The sequence below is a fragment of the Camelus bactrianus genome, chromosome 6 (assembly GCF_048773025.1).
Source record: "Camelus bactrianus isolate YW-2024 breed Bactrian camel chromosome 6, ASM4877302v1, whole genome shotgun sequence".
Lineage (NCBI taxonomy): Eukaryota > Metazoa > Chordata > Mammalia > Artiodactyla > Camelidae > Camelus > Camelus bactrianus.
This window is the reverse complement of record NC_133544.1, coordinates 49,303,108-49,326,443: the sequence shown is the minus strand read 5'-3', so window position 1 is coordinate 49,326,443 and position 23,336 is coordinate 49,303,108. Positions and strand designations below refer to the sequence as shown.

The 23,336-nt window shown below is 34.3% G+C and overlaps 1 protein-coding gene across 7 annotated transcripts in view; it reads left to right on the top strand.

Moving 5' to 3' along the window:
- The window catches only part of LRFN5 (leucine rich repeat and fibronectin type III domain containing 5), a 233,208-nt gene extending 210,773 nt beyond the window's left edge, over window positions 1–22,435 (top strand). For 5 of the 7 annotated variants that reach the window (XM_074365589.1, XM_074365588.1, XM_074365590.1 and 2 more), the window contains exons 4-8: window positions 5,139–6,543; window positions 9,199–9,911; window positions 16,291–16,334; window positions 18,590–18,622; window positions 22,049–22,435. In XM_074365589.1, coding sequence (XP_074221690.1) covers window positions 5,159–6,543; window positions 9,199–9,911; window positions 16,291–16,334; window positions 18,590–18,622; window positions 22,049–22,066 — 2,193 coding nt within the window. In that variant the 5' untranslated portion in view covers window positions 5,139–5,158 and the 3' untranslated portion in view covers window positions 22,067–22,435. Of the gene's footprint in view, window positions 1–5,138; window positions 6,544–6,966; window positions 7,083–9,198; window positions 9,912–16,290; window positions 16,335–18,589; window positions 18,623–22,048 lie in introns of those variants that run through there. The other 2 variants (XM_010967020.3, XR_006718940.2) reach the window with 2 other exon arrangements.
- The last annotated feature ends 901 nt before the right edge of the window (window positions 22,436–23,336 follow it).

Genomic DNA, 23,336 nt, shown 5'->3' with positions numbered 1-23,336 from the left:
AATTACAGCAACAGGAAAAAAATCTGGGGGTGAGATTAAAGATCAAAGAGATCTCCTTGGCCACCAAAACAGAACTATAAAGCAGGGTGAGCTCTCCAAATGTTTACAGATCAGATAGTTCATCTGTAAAACAGAGACGGCACTCCAGAACCACGTTCGTGCTAAGATCCGTGTTTTACTGAATAGGAAATTCCCAGCCATGCTTTCAAAACATTTGAAGCTGTGGTCAACTGAGTCACAATCATACTGTAACAAATTACAGACTGAGCTTAACTGCAGAGCATATAATACAATACTGTAAAACTCCCAGAAGATAACATAGGAGAAAACCTGGATGACTTGGGTATTGTGATGCATTTTTACATGCAACACCTAAGACATGATCTGTGAAAGAAATAACTGATAAACTGTTGTTCATTAACATTAAAAACTTCTTCTCTGTGGAGGACAATGTCAAGAAAAAAAGAAGAAAAGCCAGGAAATAGAAGAAAATATTTGCAAAAGACAAATCTGCTAAAGGACAATGACCCAAAATAACACAGAGAACTCTTAAAACTCAATAATGAAAAATGATTTAAAAATGGGACAAACACTGTCTTAACAGGCACTTCACCAAAGAAGATACACAGATGGCAAATAAAATGTGAAAAGATACCCCACATCATATGTCACCAGGGAAATGCAAATTAAAACAGTGAGATGCCACTACATACCTATTAGAAGGACCAGAATCTGTGACACTGACAACACCAAGTTCTGAAGAAGAAGAGATGGAACAGGAATGAACTCTCACACATTGCTGCTGGGAATTATGATGCAGCATATTTGATTTTTTTTAAACAAAACTAAGCATGTTCTTATGGTCCAGCAGTTGCACTCCTTGGTATTTACCCAAGGGAATTAAAAATATATATCCATACAAAAGTCTGTACACAGATGTGTATTGCCACTGGGTTCATAATTGTCGAAACTTGGAAGCAATCAAGATGTCCTTAAGTAGATGAATGGATAAACTGATACATCTGGACAGTGGAATATTATTCTGCACTAAAAAGAAATGAGCTATCAAGCCTTAAAAAACATGGAGGAACTTTGAAAAACATATTAAGTGAAAACAATCAATCTGAAAAAGCTACATACTGTATGATTCCAGCTCTATGATATTCTTGAAAAGGCAAAACTATGGAGATAATAGAAAGATCAGTGGTGGCCAGGGATGGGCTGAGATGAATAGACAGAGCACAGAGGTTTTTTAGGGCAATGAAAATACTCGGTATGATTCCATAATGGTGGATACATGTCATCATTTATTTGTCCAAACCCATAGAATGTACAACGCCAAGAGTGAACCCTAATGGAAACTGAACTTTAGGTGATGATGATGTGTCAAAGTCAATTCATCTGTTGTAACAAATGTACCACTTCAGTAAGGGATGTTGATAGTAGAGGAGGCTCTGCATGTGTGGGAGCAGTTGGTATACAGGAAATCTCTGTACCTTCCTCTCGATTTTGTTGTAAACCTAATACTGCTGTAAAACAATTAAGTGTTTAAAAAAGGAGTTTCTAAAAAGTTAGGACGATTTCTCTTCACCCCAATTTATGCCAGATAGTTCTCCTGTTAATTTTCGTGTTGGTGAGAGAGGAAGGTGGCATCTCTGGATCCCTCTCCTTTCACCAAGAACTGTCACTATCTGCAATATAGTTGCTTTAACTGTATTTGTATCCTCAGCATCATGATGTTGTTATGTTTAAAAATATATGATTTGTAGCTTATCCAGCATATTTGGTTGTTAGGGTGTGAATTTTTTTCTTTTTTTAATATATATTTTTATTGAGGTATAGTAAGTTTACAATGTTGTGTCAATTTCTGGTGTACAGCACAATACTTCAGTCATATAGGAACATGCATATATTCATTCTCATATTCTTTTTAACCGTAAGTTACCACAACATATTGAATATAGTTCCCTCTGCTTTACAGCATAAACTCGTTGTTTATCTGTTTTATATATATTAGTATCTGCAAATCTCGAACTCCCAATTTATCCCTTCTCACACTCCTCCCCCTCTGGTAGCAATAAGTTTATATACTATATCTGTGAGTCTGTTTCTGTTTTGTAAATAAGTTCCTTGGTTTTTTTTTTTTTTTAAGATTCCATATAACTGATATAATATTGTGTTTTTTTTCTCTTTCTGACTTACTTCACTTAGAATGACAATCTCCAGGTCCATCTATGTTGCTGTAAATGGCATTATTTTATTATTTTTATGGCTGAATAGAATTCCATTGTATAAATATACCACAACTTCTTTATCCAGTCATCTGTCAATGGACATTTAGGTTCTTTCCATGTCTTGACTATTGTAAATGGTGTTATTATGAACATTGGGGTGCATGTATCTTTTTGAATTAAGGTTCCCTCTGGATAGATGTCCAGGAGTGGGATTGCAGGATCATGTGGTAAGTCTATTTTCAGTCTTTTGAGAAATCTCCATACTGTTTTCCATAATGGTTACACCAAACTATATTCCCACTAACAGTGTTAGGAGAGTTCCCTTTTCTCCACAGCCTCTCCAGCATTTATCGTTTGTGGACTTTTGAATGATGGCCATTCTTACTGGTATGAGATGATAACCTCATTGTAGTTTCTATTTGCATTTCTCTGATAATTAGCGATATTGAGCATTTTTTCATGTGTCTATTGGCCATTTGTATGTCTTCATTGGGAATTGCTTGTTTAGATCTTTGGCCCATTTTTGGATTGGGTTGTTTGTTTTTTTGTTATTAAGTTGTATGAGCTGTTTATATATTCTGGAAATCAAGCCCTTGTCAGTCTCATCTTTTGCAAATATTTTCTCCCATTCCATAGGTTGTGTTTTTGTTTTGCTTATAGTTTCCTTTGCTATGCAAAAGGGTGTGAATTTTTTTGGTAACTTTTTATATCCACACCAGAGAATTATATATAAACCCATGAAAACACAATGAAGTATTTTATACCTACCCACAGATATACAGTTTCTCTTGCTTTTCATCCACCTAAACAGATTTAGGATTCCATCTGATATAATTTTCCTTCAACCTGAAGAGAATATCCTTTATACCTTCTAATAGTGCAGTTCTTCTGGTAATGAAACTTCCAGTTTGTTTCTCTTAAAATGTTTTTATTTTACTTTCATCTTTTATGAGTATATAAATATTCCCCACCCAGTTTGGCAGGCTTTTCTCTTTCTTGCAGGACTATAAAGATATTTTTAATTGTCTTCCATTTTGCTTTATTTCCAAGATAAGCCAGAGAGGAGTCAGATGTTATTTTTATTTTTATTTTGTTCACCGTATCTTCTTGTAATGTGTCTAATTTCTGTGACTGCTCTTAAGATTATGTTTTCCTTTTTCTTTGTTATCTGCAATTTGATTATGATGTGTCTTGGTAGGTTTTTCTTGTTTTGAGTTTGGATTTAAGGATTGTTGTTTTTCTATCACCAATTTGAAAAATTTGCCTTTATTTCCTCAGATACATTCCTGTCTTTCAGCCTTTCTCTGACATGCCAATTATGTGTATGTTTGACTTTGGAATATTTTTCCACAGTCACTGAGTTTTTGCTCACTTTTTCTCCCCATCCTTTTCTTATCAGTGTTTCAGTGTGGTTAGTATCTATTGCCCTGTCTCTGTGTACAGGGATTCCTGGAATTCCTTCTGATACCTCTCTCCTACCTGGTACTTTGCTCCATAAATTCAAGCCACCTGAGAATCCTGGCACACCAGTTTCCGTCCTCTTCAACTGAATAAAACTGTTCATGCTTTGCCATGTTTTCCCTCCTTGTGCTGAGGTTTGCGAAGTGTCCCCTGGGTTCAATGATAGGGTTCATTTTTTTTAAATTCACTTTTCTCAAGGATCACAGTTCTCCACTTCATCTTTTCCAATGTCTGAAAATTGTAGTTTTATATATTTTTGTTCAGTTTTTTTGTTTTTGTTTTTGTTTGCTTATTGTGGAAAGGTTAATTTAGTATTATTCTGTCATGAACAGAAGAATAAGACTGTTTTATTTGTTGAGAATGACAGTTCTTATTCATTGTACCCACATTTAATGTGACATAAAATAGGCATAAAATAAATCAAACCTGTAAGAATAGATTTTATTTAGAACACTAGGTGCATCATTTCTAGAATAATTCCATAGTTCATATTTTCATCAATTAAAAATTGATTTTCTCCAGCTGTTTTCCCTCTTGATGTTTAAAACTGCATGTCATTATTGAGGATTTTAATCATTAAGCATTGTTTTTTTTTAATTTTTATTTTTTGTATATATGTATTTTTATTGACTAGTCAGTTTACAATATTGTATCAGTATTTTTATTTTTGATGATTAGTTTCAAGAGCAAATACTTAAGAGCAAGATGGAAAATGAAACTGTCAAGTTTTTAAAAATTAAATTTGGATAAATACAAGTGCATTAAGATTTTCAGAAGAGGAAAGTGGAATGTGACATCTTCTGGGACTCACTGTCAAGTATTTTGATTACTGCTTTCCACAAATTATCTTTAAAACTCCACATTATATCAAATAAAATATTCTAATATTTTAGAGCTCAGAGCATTTGTGGAAAATTTTCAGGGTTTTTTTTTTTTGAGAACAAGATTGTATATTTGCAGTTGAGATGTGAAAGTTGTATTATTTTCAGGATAGTTTGTAAGGATGAATAAAATTTAATTAACAACGAATTACTTTCAAATCCTTGCCACAAGGTTAACAATAACAAATATTGTCACTTACTGTTTCTGCTCAGATTAGTAAATTGACATACCTGCAAAGCCTTAAATAAAAGCTTTTGAATTTACAAGGTGTCTTTTGGAGTTTAGGGGAAGTTTTCCTGAACTCCCACCCTCCAATCTGGGCTGAGTATCTCCTTTTCCTGCACCTATGGATTTTAAATCCCATGAGGTTGTGAATGGTATATTTTTTATCCTAGCATCCATAATAGCCACCCATACAAAGGTGATGTTTTATACTTGGCTCGGTAAACGCATGAATCAATTATTTCCATATTCTAATTTGCATAAAAAGATTATTTTAGGAGGAATATTAACATTACTCAAATGATTGGATGCTAATACTCTATTTTGTGTCTTTTACAGGCTCTTAAATCTGATCTACAATGGAAAAATTTCTTTTTTATCTGTTTTTCATTGGCATAGCAGTGAAAGCTCAGATCTGTCCTAAGCGTTGTGTCTGTCAGATTTTGTCTCCTAATCTTGCAACCCTTTGTGCCAAGAAAGGGCTTTTATTTGTTCCACCAAACATTGACAGAAGAACTGTGGAACTGCGTTTGGCAGACAATTTTGTTACAAACATTAAAAGGAAAGATTTTGCCAATATGACCAGCCTGGTGGACCTGACTCTATCCAGGAATACAATAAGTTTTATTACACCTCATGCTTTTGCTGACTTACGGAATTTGAGGGCATTGCATTTGAATAGCAACAGATTGACTAAAATTACAAATGATATGTTCAGCGGGCTTTCCAATCTCCATCATTTGATATTGAACAACAATCAGCTGACTCTCATTTCTTCTACAGCATTTGATGATGTCTTTGCCCTTGAGGAGCTGGATCTGTCCTATAATAATTTAGAAACAATTCCTTGGGATGCTGTTGAGAAGATGGTTAGCTTGCACACCCTTAGTTTGGACCACAATATGATTGATAACATCCCTAAGGGGACTTTCTCGCACTTACACAAGATGACTCGGCTAGATGTAACATCAAATAAATTGCAGAAACTACCACCTGACCCTCTCTTTCAGCGAGCTCAGGTACTCGCAACCTCAGGAATCATAAGCCCATCAACTTTTGCATTGAGTTTTGGTGGAAACCCTTTGCATTGCAATTGTGAATTGTTGTGGTTGAGGCGTTTGTCCAGAGAGGATGACCTGGAGACCTGTGCTTCTCCAGCACTTTTAACTGGCCGCTATTTCTGGTCCATTCCTGAGGAGGAGTTTTTGTGTGAGCCTCCTCTCATTACTCGGCATACACATGAGATGAGAGTCCTGGAGGGTCAGAGGGCAACCCTGAGGTGCAAAGCCAGGGGAGACCCTGAACCTGCAATTCACTGGATTTCTCCTGAAGGGAAGCTTATTTCAAATGCAACAAGATCTCTGGTGTATGATAATGGAACACTTGACATTCTTATAACAACTGTAAAGGATACAGGTGCTTTTACCTGCATTGCTTCCAATCCTGCTGGGGAAGCAACTCAAACAGTGGATCTGCATATAATTAAGCTCCCTCACTTACTAAACAGTACGAACCATATCCATGAGCCTGATCCTGGTTCTTCAGATATCTCAACTTCTACGAAGTCAGGTTCTAATGCAAGCAGCAGTAATGGTGATACTAAGATGAGTCAAGATAAAATTGTGGTGGCGGAAGCAACATCGTCTACAGCACTACTTAAATTTAATTTTCAAAGAAACATCCCTGGAATACGAATGTTTCAGATCCAGTACAATGGTACTTATGATGACACCCTTGTTTACAGGTAAGAAAAATGAAGCCCATTTTAGCCTTGCCATGCATCTTAGTGTAGGGCTTGATAATGTACTGCCAATTTTTTTTTTTTTACTGACAGTGCTCCTCTGTGTTGTAATGAAAGTACTCCATTTTTTAAAGTATCTGATGTAAGGCTTGTGAAAGGTGAATACATGTGGAGAAATATTTTGAATGGTGTTATTTTCAGAGCATTAAATTTATATTTAATATTATGCTTACTTACTTTTTCCCCCCTCATCTAAGAGATGTGACTATCAAAGAACAAGATTGATTAACTTTAAAAATTCAAAAACATACCAGAACTTACACATCCACATGAGTGTTCTTTCCTTCAAGGAAGTCACGTTGGGAGGCTATCCCATTATCCCAATGATGCTGCCATTGCTCAAAACACTTTTGGAATTATCTTTAGAACCTTCGTCATACTATTTTGAATATCCCCAGTGGTGGCAAATCTTCGTCTTTTGAGGGTGAATTTGAATTTTGGAAACAAGCAAAAGCCATTTGGAGCCAAGTCTTGTGAATAAGGTGGGTGATCAAGATGGGTATTGCCATTTTTGGTCAAAAATAGGAATGTAACTAAAAATAATGAGACTGTTTTGTTTTTTTTTTTTTTTGAGTGGTTGAATAATGTGTGTGTGTGTGTGTGTTGTCTCATATACACTGGTTCTTAAGACAGTTCCAAAGAGAAAGTTTGTAAGTATTTTGAGCAGTGAAAGTATCACTGGAGTGTGAAGTATGTAATCTCGGGGTAAGGACATTGGTGGAGAATTTGCATATGACTAAAGAATTTCTGGTATGTTTTTATGAAGTTCAGCCTCATTGATTTATAGTCACATCTTGTCCAATTTGCAGTTAGAAATATACATTTTTACCTCTCCATGTAATTTCACTCATGATAGACTATTATTACTCCTAGGAAATGATGCAAAATCATGGCTTTGAAATAAATATATATATATATATATATTCATCTTTGAGCTTTCCTGAAAGAAGATCAGATCTGTTCTTATATACCCAGATGAATTCTTGAAGATAATTTGGTTTTCATTCATGTATGGAAATGAGGAATGAAAGTAAAATTTTTTAAATTGAACATGTGCTGGTAGGGAAAAAAAAGCAAAACTGACCTAGCTAGCCATGTGATCTGTCCTGGGCAGGGTTCTAATTTTCTCATCTTTAAAAGGGAGAGATTAGGGTAAATGGTTTCTAATATCCCTCTCATCACTAAATGTATGGAGCTGTAGACACGATGCATGTCTATCAGCATCAAGCAGTTGCTCTTGTCATCCTCAGCTTTTCATGTAGGTTATGGATAATTTAACCCATTGTCGAGGATAAGCATCCATCCCTACCCCATATTTTCCTGTAGCTACTAGACGTTCCATGTATTTTAAACATTAGCTCTGTGAAGTAGGTCCATTTCTGTTTTCCAAATTCCAAGATTTTAATGCCGCCATGACAAGTAAATTCTCTATGACCCTGAGGAAATTCCTTGAGTCCGTGACCGTAATGTTTGTTATGTGTAAAAGAGTGGTGATGCCTACCTCATCCAGTCCTGGTGAAAATGAAACTGTAATGCCTGGCGTTTTCCTTGCACATGCTAAATGGTAGTGACTTCAACCACAAATGCATAGTCTGGCCTCAAAGTTCTTGGTTCATTTAGAACACATTGTTTAGGTTGTATAACAGATTAGCATTACCAAGTCTTGAGATTTCTAAAACTCAAGAGATAAAGTGTAGTTTCAAGCCTTTTTTTTTTTTTCCTAAATTAAATCTTAATTTAGGTGATGTATGGTTGTTACTTAGAACAAAAAAAAAAAAGTTACTAGAGAAAAGGCATCCACAGAAGACTTTTGTGATGTGATGGATTCAGAGGTGTCTTTAAATTCTTCTCAGAGTTTACAAAATTATGTTCTGAAAGTAATTTCATCAGCCCACAGTGGGGAGGACAAGGGATTTATGCTCTGGTTAACAGCTTTGCCCAGTTCCTGTTTCTAGGATAATACTGCTCATACATTTTCATCAGCCTCATTTATAGATAAAAAATACTGGGAACCAAGTGTTGAAGACATAAGAGAAGGCTGAGATCTGTAAATAAAGTCCTTTAGTCTTTGTAATTATCTGAGTTATTAAAGATGGATTTACCAGATACCATCCCATAGCAGCTTCTAACTGATTTGGAAAATAAATACTCCAAAACACATTTCCATTCTAGTTTCTAATGTGATTGTCAGTGTTTTCCCTTCCCTCAAATTGGCTTTTAGTCACAGAGGTGTTGTAAGTGCTAAATGGATTTGTTTAGTAGTCAGATAATGTCACAGTCACACCTTTCAAAAGCAATTTGTCATAAATGATTTTTCAGCAGTGGCTTTTATTAGGAGTTCTGCTTTGCCAAGCAATATAATTAGTAAGCTCGTCAAGGCATGATGTAGGCACCATTAATATAATGCAGAATCCAACAATGATGTTTAGCCATTTTAACTGGGTAAAAATATGATTAGAACATTTCCTGTATTTCATATCTGATAGAAATGTGCTTATCTTAATGAGTACTGAAATGAAACAGAACTGAAGTCATGATGACTATGTGTGTGTGTTTTGTTTTGCTCTTAATGTTAACATGAATTCCATTGTCCCTCAGAATGATACCTCCTACGAGCAAAACTTTTCTTGTCAATAACCTGGCTGCTGGAACTACGTATGACTTGTGTGTCTTGGCAATATATGACGATGGCATTACTTCCCTCACTGCCACAAGAGTCGTGGGTTGCATCCAGTTTACTACGGAGCAGGATTATGTGCGATGCCATTTCATGCAGTCCCAGTTTTTGGGAGGCACCATGATTATTATTATTGGTGGAATCATCGTAGCATCTGTACTGGTTTTCATCATCATTCTAATGATCCGGTATAAGGTTTGTAACAATAATGGGCAACACAAGGTGACCAAGGTCAGCAACGTCTACTCTCAAACTAACGGGGCTCAGATACAAGGCTGCAGCGTGGCGCTGCCCCAGTCCATGTCCAAACAAGCCGTGGGACACGAAGAGAACGCCCAATGTTGTAAAGTTGCCCAAGACAATGTGATACAATCTTCGGAAACTTGTCCAAGTCAGGACTCCTCTACCACTACCTCCGCTTTGCCTCCTACCTGGACTTCAAGCACTTCTGTGTCCCAGAAGCAGAAAAGAAAGACTGGCATGAAGCCAAGTACCGAACCACAGAGTGAAGGTGTCACAAAGGTTGAGTCCCAAAACACTAACAGGAACAACTCCACTGCCTTGCAGTTAGCTAGTCGACCTCCTGATTCTGGCACAGAGGGGCCCACATCTAAAAGAGCACATTCAAAGCCAAGTAAGTTTCTCACTTTGCCTGCTGAGAGATCCCGAGCAAGGCACAGGTACTCCCTGAACGGAGAATTAAAGGAATACTATTGTTATATTAACTCACCGAACACATGTGGACTGTTTTCTAAAAGGAGCATGTCTATGAATGCGATGTTAATTCAGCCCCACAGTTCTGATGGGTGTAGTGGAAAAACAACTCTTTCAAATTCCGAGTGGATGTTGGAAAGCACTGTGTAACCTATGATTACTTTTTAATGAAAAAATTATTTTGAGAACTCACATAGGAAATTGGAATTTGAAATCCCAGTCTTGTCTCTCTGATGTATGGCTCTAGAGCCATGGTGTATAAACCCTCTAGGGTACAGTTACTTCATATATGTACATGCATATATGAAGGTGATATACATATGTATGTATATATCAAATGGTTTAGGAAAAAAAGCATGACAGCAGTGCCTTCCCTTATTCTGAGACCGGCTTCCAGGTTCTGCAGTAGCAGATCACAAAGTGAAACTTGTCATGAAAAAAAAAAAAAGGCTTGCATAAATAATGATATCTCCTCCAGTCTTTCAAAATGCCACCTATGGATGATTGGTATTTTTCAATGAATAGATTGTATATTTTCTTTCAATATCAGCGGCATTTATTTTTAGGCAGATATTTTAGAGAATAGCTCTGTGTCGTTATGTTATTTAAAATTAAATATTCAAATACGTCTACCTAGGCAGGGTTAAAATACGCCCCCTTCTAAACAACAGTCTTGGTTCAGGTGCCTTATGGTTCTATGATGTTTCTCGTCCATGGCACAGATTTGTCAGTGGGAAGCAGAAGAAAATGCAATTGATTTTTTTATTTATCAAGAAAAGCCAATTCAGCTTTAAGTCACAGGCCAGTTTTAAGTCACGTGTCTGCCTGGGCGAATGAAGGTGTTTTCATTCATTCAACACATGTTTGCTGAATGAATGAGCTTTTTATTTTTCTTAATGCAAGTTAAATAGAGAGACAAAAATACAAAACTGCCTTTATCAAAGGGGTATTTATTTTTATCACCAAGTAAAATAAAAATCTTCTAATGGCGTTCTTATTACATTTATAAGCAATATAAAGTCATTGCTCATTAACCAGATAGTTTTGTTTTTCCCTCCTGTGCTGTAATTCTGAATCTGAATGTTTCTCTCTTAGAGTAAATGTATTTATTATTTGAACCAAATCTTGTGATGAAATTTAATTAGAAATTATACAACTTAGTGGGAATACATCATTTTACAAAGGATTTTTAATTTAGGCTGACAATAATATTTCTCCCTGATAGTATGGCATTCTTGGACAGTCACTGAAATTAAGGTCTGTAGACAAATGTTCTCTCTACCTTGAAATTTTTAAAATATTATATCTAAATTGATGGTGTTTTATTAAAGATCAGTAAATGGGGGTTTGGGTATTTTTTTTTCGAGAGTAAGGCTCATGTGGGAACCTTGCACAAAAAATATTAGCCATAATATAGTAAGATGTGTACTCTGTGTAAAGTACTCCCTGGGAGTAAGTTAAACCCACAGTAAAAGTTTATTAACTCTTTCAGATTACTTTTAATACCATTTAAAATACAGGTGAGGAGTGTCAGTCATTAGTTTAATTTCCTCTTGCTGGAGGCATTTATAAAATTTTCAGTTAATTTTAACTCAACAGAGGCACATCTTATGCATGATGTATTGTGATGACATTCAAAAGTAGCTTAGATTAAAGCAGTTAGAGATTACTTTCTGAGCCAGTCTTGAAAACACCTGTCTAATGGGCTTTCAACACCTTGGGTATTTCCTACATGCCTTCTCTGCCCTGCTTCTCTTTCTGAAGTTTGCCTTTCACTTCTCTAAAATCTAATCAGCCTTTGTGGGTCAGGTATATAGTTCTTGTGAAGAATAAATGAGGTCATGTGTGTAGTGGTATTTTGTAAAACCAAAGCATTACTCAAAGTGAAGTGTATTCTCAACACTCGTTCTGTGATAATGGTCTAACCCCCAACTAAATTTTTTAATTAACGTTAATTAATTAATTCTTCACCAAGTGCTGATTGACAAAAGCATATTACTTCTCCCCTTCTTAGGTTTTTACCTGCATAGCATTGAACAATCCTGAATATATAAAAGTTTTCAAGAATTAAAGACATGACTCCCCAAACAAGGAGTCTCTGGCATTATGAAGGCTATGGTCAGGGGGGCCCCGAAATCACACAGAACAGGCAGCAGCTTGGTGTGTCACCTCCAAGCTACTGATTAACTTATTTTCTATTTTCCAATTGCCTATATTTTTTAAGGTTAATTTCCTGCTTGTGTTTCTAATGAAATTTCAGCTAAATATCTTTTATTTCTCATAAACATTTAGAACTCTGTAATACCTAATCTCGTGAAATTTATTCTGTTTGGCTAAAGCCATTGAAACCGTTTAAACGATTGTATTACATTTACAAGACTATTTTTAGGGTGAATTAATCAAACGCTTGAACTCTTGTTCTGGAAGTGATACGAAGGCCTGTGTTCCTATCTTTCAAAAAGTTTATGTTTGAAAAAAAGTTTTGAACAAAAGACTGGCCTATCAAGAGGGTCAAATGTTATTTGGTTTTGTTTATAAGTATATGAGCTATGTTTTTCTCAGGGCAGTTTGAGTGTAAAGTGACTTAAAGATAAGTCTATGGGAAGGTTGGGGCTGATTAAAGGTACTTGGTATAATACCCGAAACGCGGTAGTTACTCAGATGAATGAATGTGCAAATGAATAGATGACTAACTCCTTGAATGGAGCCAGGGAAGAAGGTGCAATAGTAAGAATTTTGATTAATTAAGACAATAGAGATTTGTGATCCAAGTATTATGTTACTATAAGCAAGGAATTCTGTCCCTCCTTTTGCTTTTCTTTCTGCCGTTTCTTACGTTCCTTATTTAACTAGCTACATACGTGTGGTCCAAAGCATATGGTTTTGCTGTTTGTTGCTGCTGACAGTGTATAGGTTGTAGATGTTGTTTTGGCTTCCCTGTTCTTAATTATTTTTCTTTAATTTTTAGCCATTTTACACCATGCTGTCAGCTTGTTCAGTATGAAAACAAACTAACGAATAATGTATGTACAGATTTTTACTCCAAGCATTTTTCAAATTATATGTGTTCCTGTGTTAGTTTTTTTTTTTTTTCATTTCTTTTGGATAATTGTCCCTCAATTTGAACATGTCAAACTACTATTAAAGTAGGTCTTTAAAAAATGTGTAATATATGAGTCCCATAAAGGGGTAATGAAGCATCCAAAGCAACCTCAAAAATCCTAAGAAACAGTTTGATTTGATGAATATTATTCATTTTAGTCTACAAGTAGATTAGCAAAAAGTACATTAAATGCAATAGTTTAAATTAGATACAGTAACACCTTCACTGAAGACAACATATTTTCTATATTTTTTACAACCATTAAACGTAGTAGTTAAGTTGAGTTCACAGTAAGCTGTTTAATGCTTTTAGACAGTTGATTTTAGCTGCTTTGCAGATATAATTCACTAAAAACTTTTAGAATATAAGTTTTTGAGCTATTGCAAGCCATCTTTAGACATAACAAGTTTACTATCTGAATGATACATACTTTCTCTACAAGAATCTAAGAAATGCTTGAAAATTAAATGTCTTCCATTTGTCTATAGGAATCTCTTTTCATCTTTTTTTGTTAAGTATTTCTTCCTTCACTTTAAAGCACTGAAAAAAGTACTTACTTCAGAACTAAATTTTAACTGTTTTGCTTGTATTACTAAAAGGAAACTAAATATTTAATTTATAAAACAAAAAAAAGTTACTGAAGCATTTATCACAAAATTCACATCAGTAGCCTTTTGATTCCTAAGTTTTAATATTATCCACTCTGTTTATTCACAGTAATAAACTTAAAAACAATCATTAAAATGCCAAGAGTTTAAAGAATTCCAAAAACAAAAAGCATCTTATTGTACATTGAGTCGTGATGGTCAATGGGACATCTGTTCAAAGAAAATTGAGATATGAGCCCATTCTCTTTTCAGTGTGGCAGAAGTCCAGTTCGATTTTATAATGCTCAGCACGCAATGGTCATTTATACTAGAGAGAGTGAAGACTGTGTACTCTTTTTCCCTTTGCTCAGCCTTCCCTTGAGTCTCAGGAAGAGTCCAGTCTTTCTGCTTCAGCAGTGTCTATGTGTGAGTTTGTGTGTGAAAGAGTTTTGGAGAAAGGACTTCAGCACAAAGATAGATTGGATGGAAAAGATACTTTTTTCTTAACCTCCTCAGTTGGTAATAAAACTAATAATAATAATAATAATAATAATAATAATAATAATAATAATAATAATAATAATAAAATAATGATAATTTACCTTATAATGTTTGTGAGTTACATGTTAGTTGAGTTAAGTTTGTGGGTAAAAAATAAATCACTGTTAAAATTTCATAGAGAAGAGAGAAAGTAACCAAAATTAATGATTGGGCTTTGATAACAGTTTCAGAGCTCTGTGTGTCAGACTACTCAGTCCTTTTCCCTCCTGTGCCAGAAAAATGCATGCTGGGATTACAAATGCAGCTAGTTTTGTCAGATTTGAGGGTATTTGTCTGTTTTTTTGTGTTTTTTGGGGGGGTTTTTTGGTAACAGAAACAATCTTATAGCAGCAAGATCACTTAATATGGAAAGAATGGTAAACATATTACTGGGATTGAGTCCTGCCAAATATGCAGCATTTATCTAAAGTGAGACATAGAAATTAACAGTTTGTAAATGGGGGTATACTGAAGTATGAAATTACCTCTTGAAGGTAATGCTAAAGCATTTGCAATTTCATCAAATAGTACAAATACTCATTATAATAAAATAATCAGTGTGCCATTGTCTTCTGATTTGGTCAGCTATTTCGAAGTCAAAATTTAGGATCTAAAGTGACCATCGAATAAAATACACTATATGACATATACTTTTATATCTGTATATGTAATATGTGGCTATATTAACATGTATACTTATAAATTAATCATTGCAAATCACAATTTGGAGGCCTGCAATGTGGGTTGGAAGTAATGTAATAAAACTAGGTTTCAGTGGGCTGGCTATTAGAGGACTTCTCCCAGAACAGCGGCACAAACTGTGCTTATTATCAGATTACAGTGGAATGTAAACTCTAGTACAGATTTATTTTTCCAAACTTCCTCATGATAACCATCTCCACAACTTGTCTAATTTAATTTATTCTTTTCAAATAGGTGAATGTATGTTCATGAATTTTAAAAACAGCAGAAAAATTATTTTTGAATACATTCAGGGGAAAGCCATGAAGTTCATTTCATTTTATGTTCAGAAGTGGATGTGTATTTAATCTTGCCTGAGACATTAGCTAGACACTAAGTGTGACTTTGCTCCAAAATATTTCCAATAAATAATTATTCTACTACTTTAAGGGGCTTATGAAACATACTATATGGGCTCTACCATTATGTGATTTCCTAATTATTTTTTCCTGTATAATGCGAACATGTTGTACTGTTGCTTTCATGTAAAACCTAATCTCCAGAGGTCATTGTAAATTTATATGAGTATCTGTGCTGGAGGTTTATCAAAAAAGTATTTTGTACTGTTTTCATCACCTTCACCTGTGAACCCTTAGAGCGACATTTTCCTGAGACACTTAATTTTTTTCTCATAATTGTGTTACTTCTAGTGACCAGGAGTATTTGCTTAAAAATAGGACATTTGGGAAGGAAGCAGAATGTATACTACACAGGGCTATTTAATGATATTAAACATTTATAGCCAATTGGAATATGGACACTGAAAGGCAGAATGTTTGCATTTAGAACATTACTATTTTATATAAGGATAAATGAGTACTTGGCAAAACATGCTATTATCTTGGGGGGTTATCGAATAATGGTTTATATTATAAATGATTATTTTATACTCTGCATGGTGAATATGGTGAAACTACATTTCCTGCTTTGGATTTTTTTTTTCTTGATGTATCTTTCCATATTTATCACATGCAACTCTGTAGTTGACATATTAACTTTGCCTAAGGAAAGTTAATAGAAGCCTGATTCTCTTACTGATCTCTTGCAGGGAAAGTGCATCCTACATTGATAGTTAGTCATTTTCGTAACTAGAAAAATATTTTAAAAAAATTCTATGTTTCGAGTGTTATGTATCAAGAAGTAGCCACAGAGAGTATTATCAAAGTCAATTGCAATTAACCCAAGAACTGGTAAGTTTGGGGAAAAAAAAGTCTAGATAAAACTTTTTTAAGAAGGATCTTACCAAGATTTCAGTGAGAAGTATTTTAAGGTCTGTTTCATTTTTTTAAAAAGTGAATTGTTCATGACGCTGAAAATTTTATTCCCAGATGCTTTGCCGACTAATGTTGACCAGATTGTCCAGGAAGCACAGGTGAGCTTCTTGTTACCTGTCACATATTTCAGCACTTAAGTGGGTATATTCTTTTATAAATGAATTTTCCATTTGTGTTTTGCTGGCTCATGCAACATGTTGAAATTTTCCATTAAAACTGAGTCGATGCTCCATGGTCAAAATTGAAGTTCAGTTTGGTTAGGTGAATTTTCAGTTCCTCAGTTCAGACATATTTCTGGTTACCTGAATATTTCTGATTCGTACTGGATGAATAAAGGGAGTACTAGTGTGACTTGGGAGCCGCTCTTATAGTCACATGTGATGTATTGTTTATTTTTACAAACATTTCCCCACGTGAAGACAGTAACTTTATAGAGTATATTCACTCCTGTCCTTGGCCTCCACATCCTAACTGAAGCGGAGATGCTACATTACGCCTCACTGAAGTGGATGAACAGAAGTGTTTCACTGTTACCCAAAATGAATGAAGCCGCTGTAAAATGGAGCAAAAGACTACACATGAAATATTCATGGTATTCCTTTTGTCAGCAACCATTTACTCTTCTTGGTTTGCTTTTCTCTCTTTCTTTCTTTCCTTCTTTCTTTTTCTTTTTCTTTTTTTTTTTTTTTTTGAAGTTTCAAATGAGTATTTGATTCCTGCATTTTAATTGGATCCGAGAGTGTGTTTCTAGAGGAGAATGGCACTTCAGCAATCTGTTCAAACAGCTGGATGCATCAGCCGTTTGCTTAAGATTTGGCACAGAAAAAAAATGCTCTGCTTTTTAAAAGTCCTAAAAAAAAAGCCATTGGTTTATTTGTTCGTAGTAAAAATAAGGGTCTCGATTTTTACCATTTCTGGTTTAAAAGATAACAATAACTTGGAGCATCATTTATGGTTTCCCCTAAAGAATTCCATTCCCACATCAGACACAATGTTTTTCAAGCATCATTTCCTTACTGAATTTAGGATCCCGTTCCTATGCTGCAAAAAACGAACAGATGGCTCACTGCAAACCATCCATAGCACAGAGTCTGGCCCATGCTTGGTGTTAATAGAACTGAACTGACCTGAGTAAAGACACCTCGGTTCACCACCACCTTCTCTCTCTTCCTCTCCCTCCCTCCCTTTCCTCTTCCTTTCTTCCCTCCATCTCTTCTCTGTCTTTGATTTTAAAGAGTTCATTTCTCATGCAACTTTGGCTATCTCACTGTTCCAAAACTGGCTCGCCTTAGAAAGAGTTTAGGAGGTTGAGGTTCATCTATCAGAATCACCGTCCAGAACGGTGCGAAATGTTACATCAGGATTTGGAAGCAGGAGAGTCCATTTGGTCATTTTTCAATTACCCATTAAAGCAATTCCCCAATATTCCCATTTCATGGGGCATGTTACATATTATTGTGTTTATGTCTTTATGTTACCACCGTGTTAGAAGTCAAATTTAGAGAAAAGTAATCTCCTTGGGAGTCTGTGTACTACTTGAGGTGGCAAAAGGTTTGCCAACGTGGTAAGTATGTAAGATTTCTAATAATGATTTTCTTTGTCCTAAAGTTATGAGTATTAATTAGAGAACTTTGAAAAATACAGTTTAAAATAGAAAAACAAATGTAAACCTGTCATAACCCACCACCCACACACAAATACTAATAATCTGGTCCATGATCTTTCAGTGACTTATCATTTCTCTGTGTAGTAAATTCGTGTGTATATATGTGTGCTTGTATTAGATTTACATAGTGAATGTGTGTATATGAGAATATGGCATCTATTTTTAAAACGTTATGCTGAGTCTTTCTTTAGTTCCTTTTTTGAAACAAATGGCTGTGTCATAATGTCATAGCCACTTTCCTTCCATGCTTTGTCTAATTTTCTTTTCTTTCTATAAGCATTAGCAAGAAAAATCCACAGGCAAAGAAGAATTTGAACAGAATTTAGTGACAATACATCATTTACTCATTAGCCAACTCCTTGCTACATTTCTGTTGTCAGATTTAAGTCACCATGTGACCTCAGCATAACTATTCTTACTCGGTAAATGATGTCTGTGATAGCAGGCCTGTCATTGCTACAGCTGTCAGCACAACCGGACAGTAATGCCCCTTTGCAGAGACTGTGACCCGTGTGTTCTTCGTCTTCTCACGACCCTTCACGCTGTCAGCAGTACTTTTACCTTGTGAATGAAGTGAGGTACAGGGCTGGCAGAGATTCATGGGCTCACAGCTTCTTAATTTTTTTGAGGGGGGGGATGGAGTGGGGAAGATTACAAAATTTTATTTTCAGTTTCTGTTTCCCACAGGATGGTAACAGACATATCTTTTTCTACCCAGAGGCAAGTATATATTTTCCAAAAATGTGGACACTGCCCACTGCATTAAATTTAAATTAAAATGTTCCTCATGTATATAGATGGCAATATAAGCAAGAAACACATTTTTAATATATAAAATATTTTTCCAAGGTGACAGTAGTAAATCAATTATAACACAGTCCCTAATATAACATCAAGTTCTAATAGAAAGGAGCAGAGAGGGCAGAAAAGTTTCATCTAGTCAGCAGTTTAGGTGATCTTCATACTGAGGTATCTGCTAAGATGATTTTTTTACTGAGAAAAATGAGTTAAATTTACTCCATTTCCATTAGCCGGAATATGCTCTATGCCCGTTTTCCTTAAGACCTTTCCTATATATATACAGAAACAGAGTGAGCTTAACCTACTTAATGTAACACGTACAGTCCTTCTGTAATAGTCATAAGATTCCAATCACACTAAGATGAATTGAGAGGAAAGGTGAGAGGAATTGTTGCTGAAATCATTGATAATTACTCTTTAAGTAATAGATACTTACATTATAAATTAACCATATGTTTAAAAAACCTTATGTTTTTATGTTTAAAGTGAACTAGGTAAAACAATTGATCTGCCATACTTGGTAGTTAAAATAAGAACCGTTGACTAATTTGCATTTATACTGAAAATGCCTTAAGTAAAAATTTTTTTTTAAGTATTTATTGTATTCGGACCAACAAAATATGTGTACATTGTGTGTGTGTAAGTATGCACAAGAAATGCCACTTACACTGTGATTGCTTATACCAGTCTTTAAGATGATTGCTTTCTGGTTTTAATAGATTTGACTTATGATGTTCAGTATCAACTCTATGTTTAGTATCAATCAAGGTATTTAAATAATTTTAACTATCAAAAAATCTCTGCTACAGATACAATAACCTAGTTCTTTTAGAGAAACTGTTAATATATAAACAAGTAGAAAGTTATTTTGTTTAGAGATAAAGAGCTATATTAAAACAACTATGGGAAAACACAGGGTTTGGAAAATATATGAACTAAGAGTTAAGCAGCAAAGCAAATGTGTATATATAATCCAAATATCTTTCCAATGTTTTTTTTCAAGCAAGAATAACCAATATAAAATATTTGGTTCTGTAGGGGGTTTTTCCCCATGATACTCCCTTCAAGTGAATTTAAAAAATAAGAGAGAAATAAGAGTAATAGAAAAGGCACATAGGTAGGAAACATGTAACTATTTTGATAATGATTAAAGCATACTTTTTGACATACTTATTTGAACATTACAGAAAATTAGAAAAAAAAAATGGAACCCTAGTGTCAGCAGTGACATTTAGAAATCAATTCCTCCTTCTTTTGATATCCTAACTATACAAAATAAAAACTCTTCCACAGTTCTTAATTACACTCAGAGTAAGAGCAATAACAGTTTCCAAAATCCATGCAATGTCAGGATAATTTTCCTTCTCTTAATGTCAAGGTAGCTTTAATTTCCTCTTTCCTTTGTGGTATTGTTAAGACTGTGCAGTGTTTTGCATGCTGCTCTTTCACTGGTAAATGAGCATCTTTGACAAAACATCAGGAACGTACCCCAAATTGGTTATTTTTAGTTCTTATAACATTTTAGCCTAATTATAGTCTGTTGTGTTTTTTCTTTGTGATGCTCTTGTAATTTTGTGTTCCATATTTAAATCTTTATGGAATCACTATATGAGTTTGTTTATTGATAAGTAAAGTTGAAAAGTGTTATTTTGAATATCCTACATACAAAATTTTTATTCAAAGTCATATTATGTCATCGTTTCAATAGTGGTAGATTCAGGGCAGACAGATTCACACCATTGTTCCCAAAACATGTAATGTGAAATTGAGCCAAAAACTCTTTAAGCTATGTCAGCTTGTAGAATCATTAACTTGATATTAAAAGAAAGTTTGTTATTCTGGAAGGAATTATTATTTCCAAAGTCAAACTAGTTATACTGTCCACTGAATTTTTCTTCTAGGCTTTTCTATATTACTACTTCCTGAAACTTGAAATTTGGTGTAATGCAAACTTTTGACTTTTTAATCAAAGGAACATATTATAGGAAATACAAAAAGAAAAAAACGCTTATTGATAATTAATTTCACCAACATAAACTATGCCATGAACCCAATGGAGAGAAATCTAGATACTTGCCATTCTAATTTAAACTGATTTTGTAATGTTTTCCTTAGAATGAATATTCCAGGTAAAGTGTATAGCAATACCTATATTTCAGTATTTTCCAAGATAATTATTTTTTAACAATAGGATACATATCTATTATCGATTAACAATCTTTGAACATCAAGTAAGTTCTTATTCAATAATTTTTAAAATTATTGTTTGTGCCAAAAATAACTTTACTTATTCAGATTAAGTATTTTGAATACCTTCTTAAGTAAAATATCTCTATAGTATTTTGCCTACCTTCATCAGTTATCCAAATATACCCTACATCAACATTTTGAAGTAGAATATTTGAAGTTAATGAAGAATCTATATTTCATCATTCATTTGTTCCATGCATTTTATAACCCTCATCTTGTAAACATGTAGTTGTTCTTAAATGGAAAGGAGAAAAATTACTTCTGTTTCATATGTATGAAATTGTATGTTTCTCAAAAATTATTTTCCATCTTCATCAAGTATAGAATTTATAGACATATTTGAAAGCCATGAGTACTGAAACCCCATATTAGAGAAAAAGTATTTTTGTAATTTGTTATTTAAATATTTTAAATGTTTTTATACGATTTTCTTTCAAATTCATGTTAACTATGAAATGCCTTTGCTTGTGAGTAATTGTCAGTTTTCAGATTTATTTCATTTGTTCTGTGGGTGAAGAATGAATTAATAAAGGTGAATTAATAGTCTTCACCATCATTAAATGTATAATTAAATTTCATAAAACTTTAATATGATGCAAATTTCCAACAGAATATGTAAGAATGTAGAGCTCACTTAGCTCTTAGATGTGATGAACAAATTTGATCTAATATGTTCATATTTTAAAAACCAGTATGAATACTTGTTAAAACCTGAATGGCATGCTTTAATGAATAGAATCATTTTTTTCTCTTAATATAAATGTGAAAACCGAAGCAAGGAAAAATGCCATTCCACAATTTGTCTTTGATTTGCATAACTATTTAGTCAATACATTTAGATTTCCTTCTAAAATGAGATTTTTAAAATATATTCCACAGTTAAAAATTACCAAGCAACATTTTAAGAACTGATGTGCACATGGTAGTGTTCTGGGGTGTGTCTAGTATTTATAGCGATCAGCTCCTTCCTGGATGCATACAGCTCAGTAACTTCTAAATTGCTAGCACAATGATCTTATTAGCCATGTGTCTTCTTTTTCTTTCTTTCTTTCTTTCTTTCTTTCTTTTTTTTTTCTTCTTTTTCTTTCATTTCAGAGGCCGGAGTTAATCTGAAGAGCACTACTTCTCTCTCTCCTGAAAAAAATTGCCACTGATATTTTTACTGGATAAAATTTAAAAATGTTTCGATTCACAAAGGCTAATTGTTGAGCTGGTGTCCGAGAAGAAATTGTCCACAGGAGCCGAAGCAGAAGTCGCTGATGCAGGTGGAACTGGCTCTATCAGACCATGGTTCATCCCCTTTTAAAACCAAATTTTTTTTTTCTTCTGGCCTACAAGTATTTTTTTTAAAGAAGGAAAGAAAAAAGCCTACATTGGCATCGAGTTCTGTATCAATCCATGTTACATTGCCATCCATGATTTAAGACTGTAGAATCTTGAATCTATATCACTTTAACAAATAAATGTTTTACTATGACAGAATTTGCACAGTGCCTGATTTGTGGAAACCTCAATTGCTTCCAGTATGAATGGTGAAATGATGATTGTAAGACGTATAGTAATTTTTTACATCTATGAAGTCCAAAAACCTTAAGGGATCACAAATTGCTTTATAATATTGGAACTATTTCTTCCATGACTGAAGTGCACCCACTTCTGTGGGAGAGCAGTTCAGTCTTTAAACAGCTTTACAGCAATTTTCTGCTTCAGTGTAAGACAGAAAGTGATGAGGGATCTCATCTCCGAATGGGACTTCAGAAAGCATCAAGGTAGGCATATTGTAACTAATCCAAATTGATTCATTGCCCTTCTGGAAAGCAGAGGCAAAGAGGTTTTTAATAATTCTAGGCCTTATGTTTCCATTTTAAAAGTGCCGATTTCTCCAGTTTTGCAATTGGAGGTAATAAAATACATTTCCAGGTTAAATAAAGAAGGACATATATCCAACTTAGCACCAGCATGAATAGGAGTAAGAGGTCTTTGATGGTTAATAACTCAGTACAGTCCTCTTTCAGCAAGATTCAAACCCAGCAAGCCTGAGTTCAAACTCTACAGCGAAGTGATTGTAGCCAGTTACCCACTCTCCTCTTCCATATTCTCACAGGAGAAATAGTGAACGAAAATACATGTAAATGTATCACTGAACTTGGTGTAAGCAGTAAGTTTAATTTATAATATTATGAGTAGCATTGTTATTATCAGTTGAATTCAGAATCTTTAAAACTTTAGAGATTTTTAGTTCTGTTCCTTGACAATTCTGGTAGTTGCCAATCATTAAAAGTAATTGTAGTTTCAGTTGTTAAAAATTTAGGTAAAACTTAAAAAAAAAAGCCAGAAAACTGTCTTTGAGAAATGTAGGTTAATCTGTTAAGCATTCCACATC